At 44.6% G+C, this 14,157-nt stretch overlaps 1 protein-coding gene across 1 annotated transcript; it reads left to right on the plus strand.

Moving 5' to 3' along the window:
* Positions 1 to 521: 521 nt before the first annotated feature.
* LOC117850089 (ribulose bisphosphate carboxylase small subunit, chloroplastic) lies at positions 522 to 1,541 on the plus strand. Its single transcript, XM_034731881.2, has 2 exons — positions 522 to 722; positions 904 to 1,541. The coding sequence occupies exons 1-2, from the start codon at positions 579 to 581 to the stop codon at positions 1,267 to 1,269; spliced, it is 510 nt and encodes a 169-aa protein (XP_034587772.1). The 5' UTR covers positions 522 to 578; the 3' UTR covers positions 1,270 to 1,541.
* The last annotated feature ends 12,616 nt before the right edge of the window (positions 1,542 to 14,157 follow it).

The raw sequence follows: 14,157 nt of genomic DNA on the forward strand, positions 1-14,157 counted from the left end.
GGTTCAAATTCGTCCGGTCCAACAAATTTGCCCTGCCAAATATTTATTACTGAAAACCACAGATTGGATGTATTCGCTTCCAACATCGAACGTTGGAATGTCCGAAGCTTGGTTTGCAAACTCCAAAACTGTTGGAAGGCACAAATAAGCCGATTGGTTGTCTTGTCTTTCCCTTGCATCGACATGGACTCGTGTGCACGTACTCTTTGCATATGCCTTTCACAGGATACGCTCATACGCAGATGCTTTGTTGCCGTTTGTATTGTACCTGACCGGGACTGTCTGGTTCGTATGAGGTTGGATGGAGGCAAATCATCTCTCGCCTGTGGACCACCAGCTCCTCTCCTCTCATTAATTGGTTGGCGCCTGCATCCCGTATACAGCAAAGGTGCATCAGACGACGACAGAGCAGCTGACGCCGCATGAGCTAGCCACAAACGTTTGGACTGTCCAACAGCAGCCACTCCTGCCATATCCTGACATCCCCTCTGGTTTGGTTATATGTGCCCCTTGCCACAAGCCTCAACTCAAGCTACTGAGGCTTCAGTTTTATTCGCTAGCTTGGTCTCTAGTAAGCCATGGCCCCCACCGCGATGGCCGCCGCCACCTCCGTCGCTCCATTCCAGGGGCTCAAGTCCACCGCCAGACTCCCCGTCAGCCGCCGCTCCAGCAGCTCCGGCTTCGGCAACGTCAGCAACGGCGGAAGGATCAGGTGCATGCAGGTAACAATCGATCGATCTTTTTTTTAAGACGCGCAATAGCATGTTTTTCGTTAAGTAGAGAGAAACAGAGTACATACAGAGCATGCACGACCGAATAAACAGCTCGACAATCGATCTGAGTTAAATGCAACTGAGTAGTAGGAAGTCAGGAACTGATGCATGGGTATTGTTAATTGCTCAGGTGTGGCCGGCGGAGGGCAACAAGAAGTTCGAGACCCTCTCCTACCTGCCACCTCTCTCCACGGACGAGGTCCTAAAGCAGATCGACTACCTGATCCGGAAGAACTGGATTCCCTGCCTCGAGTTCAGCAAGATCGGGTTCGTCTATCGTGAGAACAGCACGTCTCCCTGTTACTACGACGGGCGCTACTGGACCATGTGGAAGCTGCCCATGTTCGGCTGCACCGAGGCCACCCAGGTGTACGCTGAGTTCGAGGAGTGCAAGAAGGCCTACCCCGACTGTTACATCCGTATCATCGGCTTCGACAACATCAAGCAGGTGCAGTGCGTCATGTTCATCGCCTACAAGCCCCCAGGCTCCGAGTAAGACCGGCGGCGCCAAATAAGCTTATCGCGCGGACCGCTCGCTCGTGAGCGACCGTGGATGAAGTGTCTACTCGGTTTTGGCAACTTAATTATTTGACGCTCTGTTTAAAGTCGCCTGCTTGTTAATTCCCTTTCTTTTCGTGTTTCCGTCCTGTGTGTATGTACGAATGTACATGTATCAACGTAGGCTGAGGAGCATGCATATGTGAATGCTAGCGCCGGCTAAACTTATACGCATACACATCGTAATATATTGTATACGCAATTCCTCCACTGCCTCATCTTCTTGACGTATAATTATATATCTATGTACTATCGGCTTGTTTGGTTGGATGTAATTGGTGGGTGGGAAAAAGAGTTTAGATGCGAGAGATTAAAATTCTATTATTTGTTTAGTGGGCCTGGAAGTTTTAATGGGACGAGAAATGCCCACCAATCAATTCCCATGGGGAGGGTGAGAATTTGTTTTTTAAAAAGTAGAAGATAAATGCATTTACATTATTAATCATGACTTAATATATAACTAGCAAAATGCCCGTGCATTGCTATGGTAAAATAATGCTAATTGTATTTTTAAAAACTTGTGGATTTTTTCTGTTTCTACCACTATATGTTTATTGCATTTAGTGGATCTATACATACATCCTTATACTCAAAAAATCATATATCCTTATACTCAAATAATCATTCATTTCTATCTTTTTAATTTATACAAGAGATTTTCTAAGATAAAAAAATAGATACAACGATATTGCACCCTACAATGTAAGCATAACTCTAATTGTTTGTACCCTCTTATCCGAATTGATGAATACTATATTTCATATGGTCGAGCCTAGCTAACACCTGCTAGCTGAGTGTAACGTACACGTGTTAGCAGGCGTGAACACGTTCTATTCATTTCAATCCAAATGATCCTTAAAGTTTGAAAACTAAACATGTAGCAAAAAAAATTTAAAAACAATTAGCATCATGTGTGGATGCATGCACAAAATTTGTGAGTCAAGATTTTTTTTTATACCAAGGAAATAAAGGAACGTTACATATGACAGATTTTAGTAATTTGCTAAATTATTTGTAATGCTCAAACATTCAAATAAAAAATGTGCACCTACCACACAAGGGGAATTTTCACCTCTAAACCCCCACGCCAAACAAAGGATATAAAGTCTCACTTAAACTCCCTGTTAATTTCCTCCAAAAGACAAACAAGGGAATGAGTATTCCCAAGTGAATCCCCTCCACCAGCTCTTACCACAAGTTCACATGCCCCATCCCATTCATTGCCAATAGTACCCTATATGTATTATTGATCGTATCGAATATATTTATGGCTTTTGCAAATTCGTTAGTTTTCATGATTCATCATATCTTACCAATGGGATTCTTAAAAAGAAAAAAATCTCTCTCTCTATACATTTTGTGCCTAGCTTTAATTTCCACACCTTTGGTGCAAGGAAAAATTGACACACGTTTTTGAATTGAACTGGAGGATAACTCGCCTTGTTTACACTCATCTTTGATGGACGCCTCGTCGACATAGTTTGTGAGTTGTGACGTTCATTCCAACATGTGCAGTTTTGACAACAGCTAAAGCTAAAGATTACCGACCGAGTATGCCTATGCATGTACCACGGTGGCATTGCTGACGTTCTTGTGTCTGTTGTAGTGCACACGTACAGTACATAAATGTGCAGCAACCTGCTAGATCCTAGAGTGTGCTTCCCAGATTCTTGTTCTGGTCCAGCAGGGAAAGGGGTTTTTCCGCAATGTGTGTCCACCATTCAGGGTTAGAGTGTTCCTAATTTAGACCACAAGTGTCCAGGATTTAAGGATAGGTTCACAAAACTAGACCACAAGTGTCCCAGCTACAGGATTAGGTTTGGGATCAACTTGCATTGTGCCGAGCAAGCGGCACACACTTTACTCAGCATAATAATGACGTAGCTAGTGCAGTACAATTATATGACGTTTTAGGTGTGGAAATATCCGGATTGTAACAGGCTTAATCTTGTTTAGACTAAGCATGTCATCGTGAGCATCATTAAGCATTAATCATGGTTGCAAATAAACAAAACTTGCCTCGGTCAAGCACGACCCAGCAACTCCTTTGCCATGTCACCACGAACAGTCCACCCCTCACTCGTAGACGGTCCGCTAGCACACCTCGGTACGTGTCGCGCGTGCATAACTTTTGCGCCACGTCACCCACACGGACCCACTCGTCAGCCCACATCCCTCCTCGCACAGAGCACCTTGCAGTCCATCCTATTCACTTCCTCTCTCTCTCAACCCAAGCCATGGAGGAGCCCCCAAGGTCCCTCCACCATTGAAGCCTTCACCTCACCGGAGCTTCGCTGGAGGATTGCCGGAGCTCGACGTTGATGCCCTGCACCACCTCGACCTCAGCTTCTTCCTTGGGCTCGGAGTTGAAGTTTCCTCAAGATCTTCTTCCTCCATCCCCAAGACCTTCCCCAAGATTCAAGTGAAGGACGACCCAGAGCTTCTCCAACGCCACCCTACACCAACCTGTGGCACCTCACCGGAGTCCTACACATCGCCGATGAACCATCTCCATCCCCGATCCGTTCCCCATTGCCCTATGTTGTGAATCCATGGAACCCTTTAGAGCCAAATCACCATTAATGACCTAGAGCTTTGAATCCTTAATGCGTGTCAAATCTATCTCCCTAGATGAACTCTAGACACTTCCGGGAACCCAAAGAAACAAACCGCACCCCAAACCGATGCTAGAGTTGTCGCCGAGCCACGAGGGCGGTGCGGACAGTCCGTCGTTTGCACACCAAAAAACAACAGAACCTTTACATTTCTACTTCTTGAGCACTTTTTGTACTACGGATGGTTCGCATATGATGGCCGGACAGTCCGCCGTTCAACCACACAACCAATCGAGCCTCTGCACATCTTTTCATCCTGTGTTGATTTTGTACTGCTGACGGTCCACCATTGTGGGGTGGACGGTCCGCCATTCAAGTTAGAAAACCATCCCGAATCTGTCTACCTTTGCCAAAACGGTCCGCACTTGATCGGCGGACAGTCCGCATAACAGTCCGCCATTCAAAATGGACGGTCCACCTTTCCGAAGTCGGATGGTCCGCTATAATACCTGCCATTTTTAGTCATCAAAGTGACTCTGAAGAAATGGAAGCAATTTATGAATAAAAGAAGAAGAAATTGGCCAAAAATCAAATTCGGGTCAAATTTGATCGAAATTTGAATTTTGAATTTGAAATTCAGAAAAATTTGGCAAAAATATGGAATGGAGGTGTAAGGATGATTAGAACTTAAAGATCAAGATTTGGGACAAGATTTGGTTCTAAATACCTCAAGAAAATCAAAGAGAGAAATTGAAAATCAAAGTTACTGTTCCCTGTCCGACAACAGGAATTTCAGAAAAACAGCACAAAGCTCATTTTTGGAAATTAGATTCTCTTGAATTTTTCAAATAAATGGATCCAAACAACTATACCATATTAAAGTGTGGACTTTGGAAAAGAATCTTCAAGTGTTGTTGATCAGGAATAGTAGAGGGAACCATTTCAAATGGAAGCTCAAAGTCGGCACCTTGTCACGGTAAACTGCACCTCTGAAATTATCTAAGTCTGAAACAGCACTACATGGCCAAGTTTGGAGCCGATTTCAGAAAAATGTAGAACAAAAGGTGCAAGTGTTTATGGGCAAAATGGAAACTTTGAAGGTTGTAGAACACAATTGGGAAGAAGTTGGACAGAGAGGAAGGGATTTAGATCACTGAAACCATTTTTAAAGTCAGGTAAGTGACTCTGTTCAAGACTGACGAACTGAACTTTGAATTTAAGTGATTCAGTTACAGAAGAAAGGGAATTCGAATTCCACTGTGCTAGGATGTTTATCCCGGGTAGAAACTTAAATAAAAGTTGAAGGACTCAAGTTTATCTACAACTTTGTTTAAGTGACTTGTGAACCGTTGGATTTGGAATCGGCCGTGGTGGAGCTCTGAATATCGGGCGTCAGAAAATAAGAAAGGGAAGGGGCGACACAGCAGGCAGGACGTGTCGCCAGGACGTGTCGCTGCCGGTGCGTCTGCCGCTGTCCAGCTCAAGATAGCTAGGTCACCTCCTTACCACGCAAGCCTACGAGTAGACCACGGTGGCAACCATGGGCGCGGTGAAAACCTTGAATAACTACCGCTCCCGCGCCGCCCGTTTTACCGCTGCTCTTTTTCACCGCCGCCGCTCCACTGTCCAAGCCGCCACCGCCGGGTAAAATTCCCCCACCACACCGCCACTCTCGTCGATTCCCTCCGTCTACATCTCCATACATACCCCACCAACAACCCTAGCCACTTGTTGCCCAGCTTCTCCGGCGGCGTGCCAGAAACCGCCGTAGTTTCCGTCCGTCGTCACCGCACCTCTTGCTCACGGTGAGCACCTCCTTGCGCTTGCTCTCTTTCTTCTTGGGTAGTCATAGGCGGGTCCTTGGGGTGCTAGGAGGCTGTAGAGGGAGTCATCGGGGTGGGTTGCGCTGTCGTCGTGCTTGACCACGACCGGCCGTAGGTGCCGCCGCCCGCCGCCATGGAGGGAGTGGCTCCGGCCATCTCCCGAGGAGCTATCGCCGTGCACGGGTGAGTTAGGCTATGGGGATGCTTTCCCGACCTAGCCCCGTCGCCGGTAGGGCGCCGGCCGGCGAGCCGCGCCGCCCCCTGTCGCGCCGGTTTTGGCAAGAGGAAGAAGAAGGCGCTGGAGTCGCGGGCCCGCGCGTCAGTGAGGAAAAGGAGAGAAGGGAGAAAGGCAGGCCGGGCGCGGGCGTCAGTGGGCCAGCGTTCCGGCGGCCCAAGGAGCCGGTGTTGGTCAGCCGTTGAAGAAAAAGGCCGGAGGCCCAGAGATCCAGCAGGCCGGCGTTGCGAGAGAAAGAGGAAAAGAAAGATGAGCCGTTGGGCCGTCACTGGTATAAAGAGAAGGGGTGGAGAGAAGAATCGGCCCAGGAGGGCCCGGCCGGGGAGGAGTAGGCCGGCGGGTAGGATGAATAGGAAAAGGGTGGGTCCGCGCCGCGGGCCCAGTGCAAGAGAGAGGGGGTAGAAGAAGGTCGCGTGAGAAAAGTTGAAGGTCGCGTGAGAAAAGTTGCCGGGGGTGTTTTTCGGGAAAAATTAGATTTCCTTTATAGAATAATTAGTTTAAATCCGAATCTCACCATTTAAATCACAGAAATTTTCTAGGAGAGTCCAAAATTAGTGAAACCAATTTTGTTAGGCTTGTTTTATTTTCCTTTATGCATTAAAATTTTTATACCCTAGAAAAATAATAAAAATTTGAGCATTTATTGAATGCCTTTCTTTTAAGGTATTTAAATAAATTCTTAATCTTTATTAAATGCATAAAATATGGAATAATATTTTCATAACTAAAAATTATTATTAATTCATAGGAAATTAGGTTTTAAAGCTAGAAAATAATTATAACATTTTCTAAAAATGAAAGAAAAGGCCTTAAGTAAGGATAATTAGGGAAATAAAAATTGTGGGCTAATCTTTTCGGGTTTTTGTGTGTTGGCTTGCAACTTTATCATGATAAATTGTATAGTCCTTGTTGGCTTGCAACTTTATCATGAAGGAAAGTTGTACAATCTTGTATTCAAAAAGTTGCATTCCTAACCCCTGCATATGTTGTGTTATAGAAATCGAAGCACTAGAAGGAGATTACTCAGAATATTCAGAAGGATCTCCGGAGTTTGAGGAAGTCTTTGAATTGGTCCCATGCGAAGCCAATCCTTCGGACAGTGGTAACCTTTTTAGCGAACAAGGCCAGCCCCGGTGCATTATACCTATTATTTTGGAGTCAATATTTCACGTGTCCATTATTTAGCTATTTGCTATATGTATGCACTAAGTTTAGGAGTTGCTTGAAACCCATTCTTGTGCATTATCATACCTTGTTTTAAGGATATCTTTGCCACTTGTTCAAACCTTTAGTAGATAACCCAAGTCTAGAATTGCTTAGTTGCTTAAATGCTTGGTTTAAGGTAAATCTTGAGTCATACATGTTATTTATGGAAAGATGACTTGGAAATTGAGAAGCGGACAGAAGCTAAGGATGTAGTTCTGTCTGCTAGATTAATTTGGTTGAGGCACGATTCGTTGTCTTAACCTTTGATCAAGTGATAATTATCTGATCACTTACTGGGTATGGGACCAGTAAAGCCCAGTAGGTTAGTAAACTCTTTGATCGGGAATACTTCGTACCCGTGCTTGACGTGCTGGAGATTGGCAGGGGCGTAGCCTAAAACTCACATGGTGAGCGGGCCAGACGTGGGGTCCCATGTGGGGGTGCGTCCCTGGGTCCGGGTAGTCTTATTCCCAATCATTGGTTTTGCTAATCGAAAAGTCGTTACGTACGACCTGGACAGTCGTATATAGCTGGTGATCAGGGTACTCTCCTGCAGGATGTAATATGATCCGGATCGCCGCAATTCTCGGTTATGAATGCACTTGATCACCGTTGAGCATTGTAGCATAATTTCATGAATGTCATATCTTTCTGATAATGATTGGTGTATGACTTTAATACCTTGTTGTCGCAATTAATCTTTTCTCATCATCTAGAATGGTTAGGTAAAAACATAACCCAAGTAAAAGATAAAACTAAGGTCTCACTTGTAGTAAGCTCTTTGGCAAAAATGTATCAGCCAAGTACACCGAAAAAGCTATCATGTGCTTCCAAGAAAAACTATTATATTGGTTAGTCGGGTAAGACTTGCTGAGTACTCCATACTCAGAGTTATCCCTTGTGGCTATCTTTTCAGAAGCACCGCAGGAGTCCACTGAGGAGGAAGCCCCAAAACCCTAGGGTATTGTTATGAGTCTCACAATACCCTTAGAAGAAGTCTCATAATGCTCATCTCCATCCGAACCGTTTATGTTTTAAGTCCTAGAACTCTGTCTAACACTGCACTGTTAAGTTTGCTTCAAACTATATCTTGTATTAACTCGTACCTCTTGTATGTATGTAAAAATGTAATATTTGTTGATGCTATCCCATCGCGGATACAATCATGATGTATGGCTATGAGACACGACGTGGATCTTTCGAGGAGTCCTAGGGACACTCGACGGACGACCGGACTTATACTGTTTTAAGTGCGTTTCGGATAATTGCTGCGTCGGCAGCAATTAGGCGCATTTAAACCAGTTTAAGTTGGATGGTTCCGCCACAGCTGGTATCAGAGCCGTAGGTTGGGATAACCAACAGATATTACCATTTAAAATACTGAGACTCTATTTTAAAATAAAGAAAACATGAGTCATAGGTGGCAGTAGTGTTAACTGGTTGTTTGTTTTGCAGATGCTAACTGTTTGCTGCGTGTCGCTAGTATTCAGTAGTATATTATTAGGGAGAGATTACGATGCCACCAATTTCTGTACGAGTGAGTATATGAGTCTGTGAGTACGTAGGAGTCGTTGCATCATGTTGCATAAGCATGTTTTAAAAACTTTTGGGTTTGGTGAGTGCCGTTAGACCTAACCTCGTTTCTTTTATAGGATGTTTCAAGAAGGCTACACCGACCAGGACGGATGGACCCGAGGGCATTACCTGGATAAGCCAGGGTTTGTGCAGCTGCTATGGAAAACGCTGCAGGAATTAGGTTTCCATAACCCTCCAGAGTATTATTGGAGGAAGGAGGACACGTGTCACAAGCAGTGCTGCACTGTTTATGTGCACATTCCAGATGAAGACACCAACCCCAATTGGCGTCTAGAAGAAGTGATGGAGTCGGGCTTCGAGTTCAACGACACAATTGAAAGGGCGGCTATGACTGCTCTCACAGACCTATGTGAGAAGCACAAGGTAGAGATAGGGTCGAGCTCTGCTTGATTTTATCCTATAAAGCATCAAGATGATGGAATCTGGAAGAGAAGGATTAAAGCCCTGAAGAACTCTTCTCGTGTAGAGCATGACATCTTGGTTGTTGCTGCCTCCGACTACATGATGGCCATGTACAACTTGCACCAGTCTTGCATCAGAGAGTATTATAATCAGAGGAAGAAAAATGAAGATGCCAAGATGGAGTTAATGGGTGCCAGACACGATAAGGAGTTGTACAAGAAGGCGGCATTAGCAAGGGAACACGACATGGAGAAAATCATGAGAGAGTAGTCCAGAAGAATAGATGAATATGAAGAGAAACTCAGGGTAATGCAAGGATTCATAGAGGCCAGTAGGAGTATGGCAGATAGGGCAAGAGAAGAAGCCGAATCCAATGTTAATAGGCTCGAGGCAGAAAGATTCCAGCAGCTGGACGAAATCTTATCTCTTCGTCTGGCTTTGGAGGAAATGTAGGCCCAGGTACCTGCGCAGAACATAGTCAATGTTCCACCGCCTCCACCACCAGAAGAACCCCAGCCACCGAACCCAGAAGAAGCAGATCAATTAGTGGATGTTGTAGGAGTGGAGGGTGATATTGCTCCACCTGCAGCTCCCGAGATTGACCTATACGCTCACGAGAACTTAGAAGGGTTTGATGTTGACATGGAAGATGATCAGGGTGAAGCTCCCATGGGAAACCAACAATTTGCCTGGGCCAATGCAAATGCCGATGGGTTAGATCCACAAGGCTATAGACCAATGCAGCAGTAGGGTGAAGCGGAGCAGGAAGACGGGGAAGAAGAAGAAGACCCCGAAGAAATGGAGGGAAATTCCGGAGTTAGTACCTCTGCATCCTATACTTCCTATACTTCAGGTGACCCCGGGCCAGAGTCAGAAAGTGAGAACTCAGTAAATCAGGCCCCACCTGTCGCTCCTCCGGGACAGACGCTGATGACAGTGGACCAAGATATTCTGCAGGCAGCGATGGCCCGGCTAGGACTGAATGCCGAAGAGCTAGGACTCTACCCTTATGATGGTTAAAGCAAGACCTTAACTAAGAGATGTTGTAATGTATTTATGTAAGATAAATGTGATGGACGGAGTAGCACGGTGGTTTTGTAAAAAGTAACTTCAAGTCATGTAATATAAATAAATATGTATATAAGTGTGGTCTGTGAATGGTCATGCTGTGATGTGTGAAATATTAGTGTGCAGGGAACTGTTAGCAAAATGCACCTTAGATATTAATATTCTGTTTACTTTTGACAGCATGACGGATCCAAGAGGTCCATGAGCTTCAGGGTCAGGGGGCCATGAGGAGAATTTACCGAGAGCTCCAACGCTGGCAGATGCTATAGCCAGCCTTATGAGTTCAGGAGCCGAACAGGCTCGACTGCTCCAAATGATCGTACAAAACACCGGCAATGGTGGAAACCGACGAGACCCAGAACAGGGTGTATCCTACACCCAGTTCTTAGAAACTCGTCCTCCAATATTCTTGAAAGCTGAGCATCCACTTGAAGCTAATGAATGGCTTCAGACGATGGAGCAGAAGTTTCTAGTAATTCCCCAGTGCACCACCACCCAAAAGGCGGAGTTTGCAGGACTCCAGCTCCAAGGTCCCGCTGGGACCTGGTGGACCAGTTACCTGGCAAGGCAACCGGTTGGAAGGGAAGTTACATGGGAGAACTTCAAGGAGGCCTTCCGGACACAGTTTGTGCCAGAAGGTATCATGCGCATGAAGCTGGAGCAATTCCTAGGGCTACAGCAAGGAACCCGCAGCATTCTGGAATACACCAATGAGTTTGATCACTTAGCCTAGTATGCATCGGAACATGTCAATACAGAGTCCAGAAAAAGAGATTGCTATCTTCGTGGGCTAAATGCACGAATGCAGAAGAAGCTGTCCACCTGCACCTTTGCTGACTATAGTTCTGCGGTAAGCACAGCCATTACTGCAGAAGAAAAGATGAGGATCTTAGATGAGACTTTAAAGAAAGAAGAATATTCCTTTTGGAACCTTCGGTAATGCCCCACAAAGAATGAAAGTGGTATACCAAGGTTCTCCTCGACCCATGTATCGGCCTTCGTTTCAGTAGAGGCCCTTTCAGCCCTGGAATGTTAAAGCTCCTATTAATGCTCCTCGTCCTGTAAATGCACCACCTCTTGGGTTTCGTAACCCTACTCCTCCAGGGAATCCACAAGTTTGTTTTAAATGTGGGAAGCCGGGACACTTTGCCCGGGACTGCCGTTTTCCCAAGGTTGGGGGAAATGCAAATTTAAGGGCTCAAACCTCTGGTCAAGGCACTAGGCAGAAGTTTGTTCGTCGCAAGTTTGTGAACACCAAGACAGGATAGGCTCATTATATGAATGTGGAGGAAATTCCGGAAGGAGAGCCTATTCTGGCAGGTATGTACCTTGTTAACAATTATCCTGCCATGGTTTTATTTGATTCGGGTGCATCACATACCTTTATAAGTAGAAAGTTTGTTACACAACACCAGCTAGGAGTGCATACCTTAAATGTCAAATATGCTATTCAAGCTACTGGGGCTACTCAGAATACAAATCAAGTAGCTCGCAATGTGATTTTGAACTTAGAAGGAAATAAGGTGGGTGCTTATCCTTTAATTCTAGAAGATCAAGGAATAGATATTATTTTGGGGGTGAATTGGATGAAAGAACATAAAGTTCAAATCAATATGGATAATCGGGTCGTTAGTATGAGAGATGACCAAGGCCATTCTTTTGAGCTCCAATTACCCGCTCATCCCTGTTTGGACCAGATGGTCAAAAAGACTAGAGTAGTGACTCTAGAATCTATTCCTGTGGTTAATGAGTTTATAGATGTGTTCCCAGAAGATCTGCCTGGACTACCGCCTGATAGAGCGGTAGAATTTACCATTGAGTTAGAACCGGACACTACTCCTATCTCAAGAAGACCGTATCGGATGCCACCTAAGGAATTAGCAGAATTAAAAGTACAACTCGAAGAATTGTTGGATAAAGGTTTTGTCCGACCTAGCACTTCACCATGGGGCTGCCCTGCTCTATTTGTTAAAAAGAAAGATGGCACATTGAGGTTATGTGTGGATTACCGCCCTTTGAATGCGGTAACCATTACAAACAAGTATCCGTTGCCACGGATTGACTTGTTATTTGATCAACTAGCTGGAGCCAAGGTCTTTTCAAAAATCGACCTTCGGTCAGGATATCATCAGATTAAGATAAAACCCGAAGACATACCTAAAACAGCCTTCTCAACCCGATATGGATTGTATGAGTATTTAGTTATGTCTTTCGGACTGACAAATGCCCCAGTGCATTTTATGTACCTCATGAATTCGGTATTCATGCCAGAATTAGATAAATTTGTGGTCGTCTTTATAGATGATATCCTTATCTTTTCTAAAAATGAAGAGGAACATGCGCAACACCTGCGTATTGTTCTAAATAGACTCCGGGAACACCAGTTGTATGCCAAGTTCAGTAAATGTGAATTCTGGTTAAAGAAAGTTCTATTCCTTGGGCACATACTGTCCGAAAAAGGAATTGAAGTAGATCCCGGAAAAGTCAAGGACATATTGGATTGGAAATCACCAACCTCTGTACATGAAGTAAGAAGTTTCTTGGGAATGGCCGGCTATTACCGTAGGTTCATTCCCAATTTCTCAAAAATTTCCAAACCAATCACAGAGTTATTAAAGAAAGAAGTGAAATTTGAGTGGAAACCCGAATGTGAAGAATCGTTTCAAACCCTAATGAAGTTGCTGACTACAGCTCCAGTACTAGCTCAACCCTATATAGAGAAGCCCTTTGATGTGTACTGTGATGCCTCAGGAACAGGCATAGGGTGTGTTCTTATGCAAGAAGGCAGAATTATTGCTTATGCTTCTCGTCAACTGAAGCATCATGAAGAGCATTACCCTACCCATGATTTAGAGCTTGTTGCCGTCGTGCATGCATTAAAGATATGGCGACACTATCTTTTGGGTAGTGAATGTCGTATCTTTACTGACCACAAAAGCTTAAAATACATCTTCACTCAAATGGACTTGAACATGAGACAAAGACGGTGGTTGGAGCTGATTAAAGACTATAAGTTAGAAATCCATTATCACCCTGGTAAGGCTAATGTGGTGGCCGACGCTTTGAGCAGAAAGGCCCAATGTCACTGCACTACCATCCAATCTAATCTTAAGACCTTATGTGAGGAAATGGAAGATTTAAGTTTGGAAATAGTAAAACAAGGTGCCCTCCAGAGCATTATTGTAGAAGATACCCTAAAGGAAAGAATTATAACAGCCCAAAAAGAAGATCCTTGGATTAAGGTGCTCTATCAACAGAAGGCAGAAGGGAAGATTCCCGAACTCATTCAAGAAGAAGATGGAGGGTTGTACTTCAAGAAAAGGATAGTAGTTCCTAAGGATGAAAGCCTAAGAAAGTTGATCTTAGATGAAGCACATCTGTCTAAGTTCGCTATTCATCCCAGAAGCAATAAAATGTACCAAGATTTAAAGCAAAGATTCTGGTGGGCCAAGATGAAAATTGAAATTGCAAGATATGTAGCCGAGTGTGATACTTGCCGGAGAGTTAAGCCCATACTACAAAAGTCGGCAGGTTTACTTCAACCTTCAGAAATCCCTGTCTGGAAATGGGAGGATATTTCCATGGACTTTATAGTTGGATTGCCTACCACTTCAAAAGGATATGATTCCATATGGGTTATTGTCGACCGACTTACTAAGTCAGCCCACTTCATCCCAGTCAAGACTACCTATCCAGTGTCGACATATGCTAAACTCTACATAGCCCAGATCGTATCGTTGCATGGAGTACCAAAGACAATTATCTCCGATCGAGGCTCCCAGTTTGTTTCCAGATTTTGGGAATAACTACAAAAAGACATGGGCACTACTTTAATTAGACGTTCTGCCTATCATCCCCAAACTGGAGGACAGACAGAAAGGGTCAACCAAATCTTGGAAGATATGTTAAGAGCATGTGTCCTTACCTTCTCTAAGCTATGG

This window comes from Setaria viridis, chromosome 3 (genome assembly GCF_005286985.2).
Source record: "Setaria viridis chromosome 3, Setaria_viridis_v4.0, whole genome shotgun sequence".
NCBI classification, from domain to species: Eukaryota; Viridiplantae; Streptophyta; class Magnoliopsida; order Poales; family Poaceae; genus Setaria; species Setaria viridis.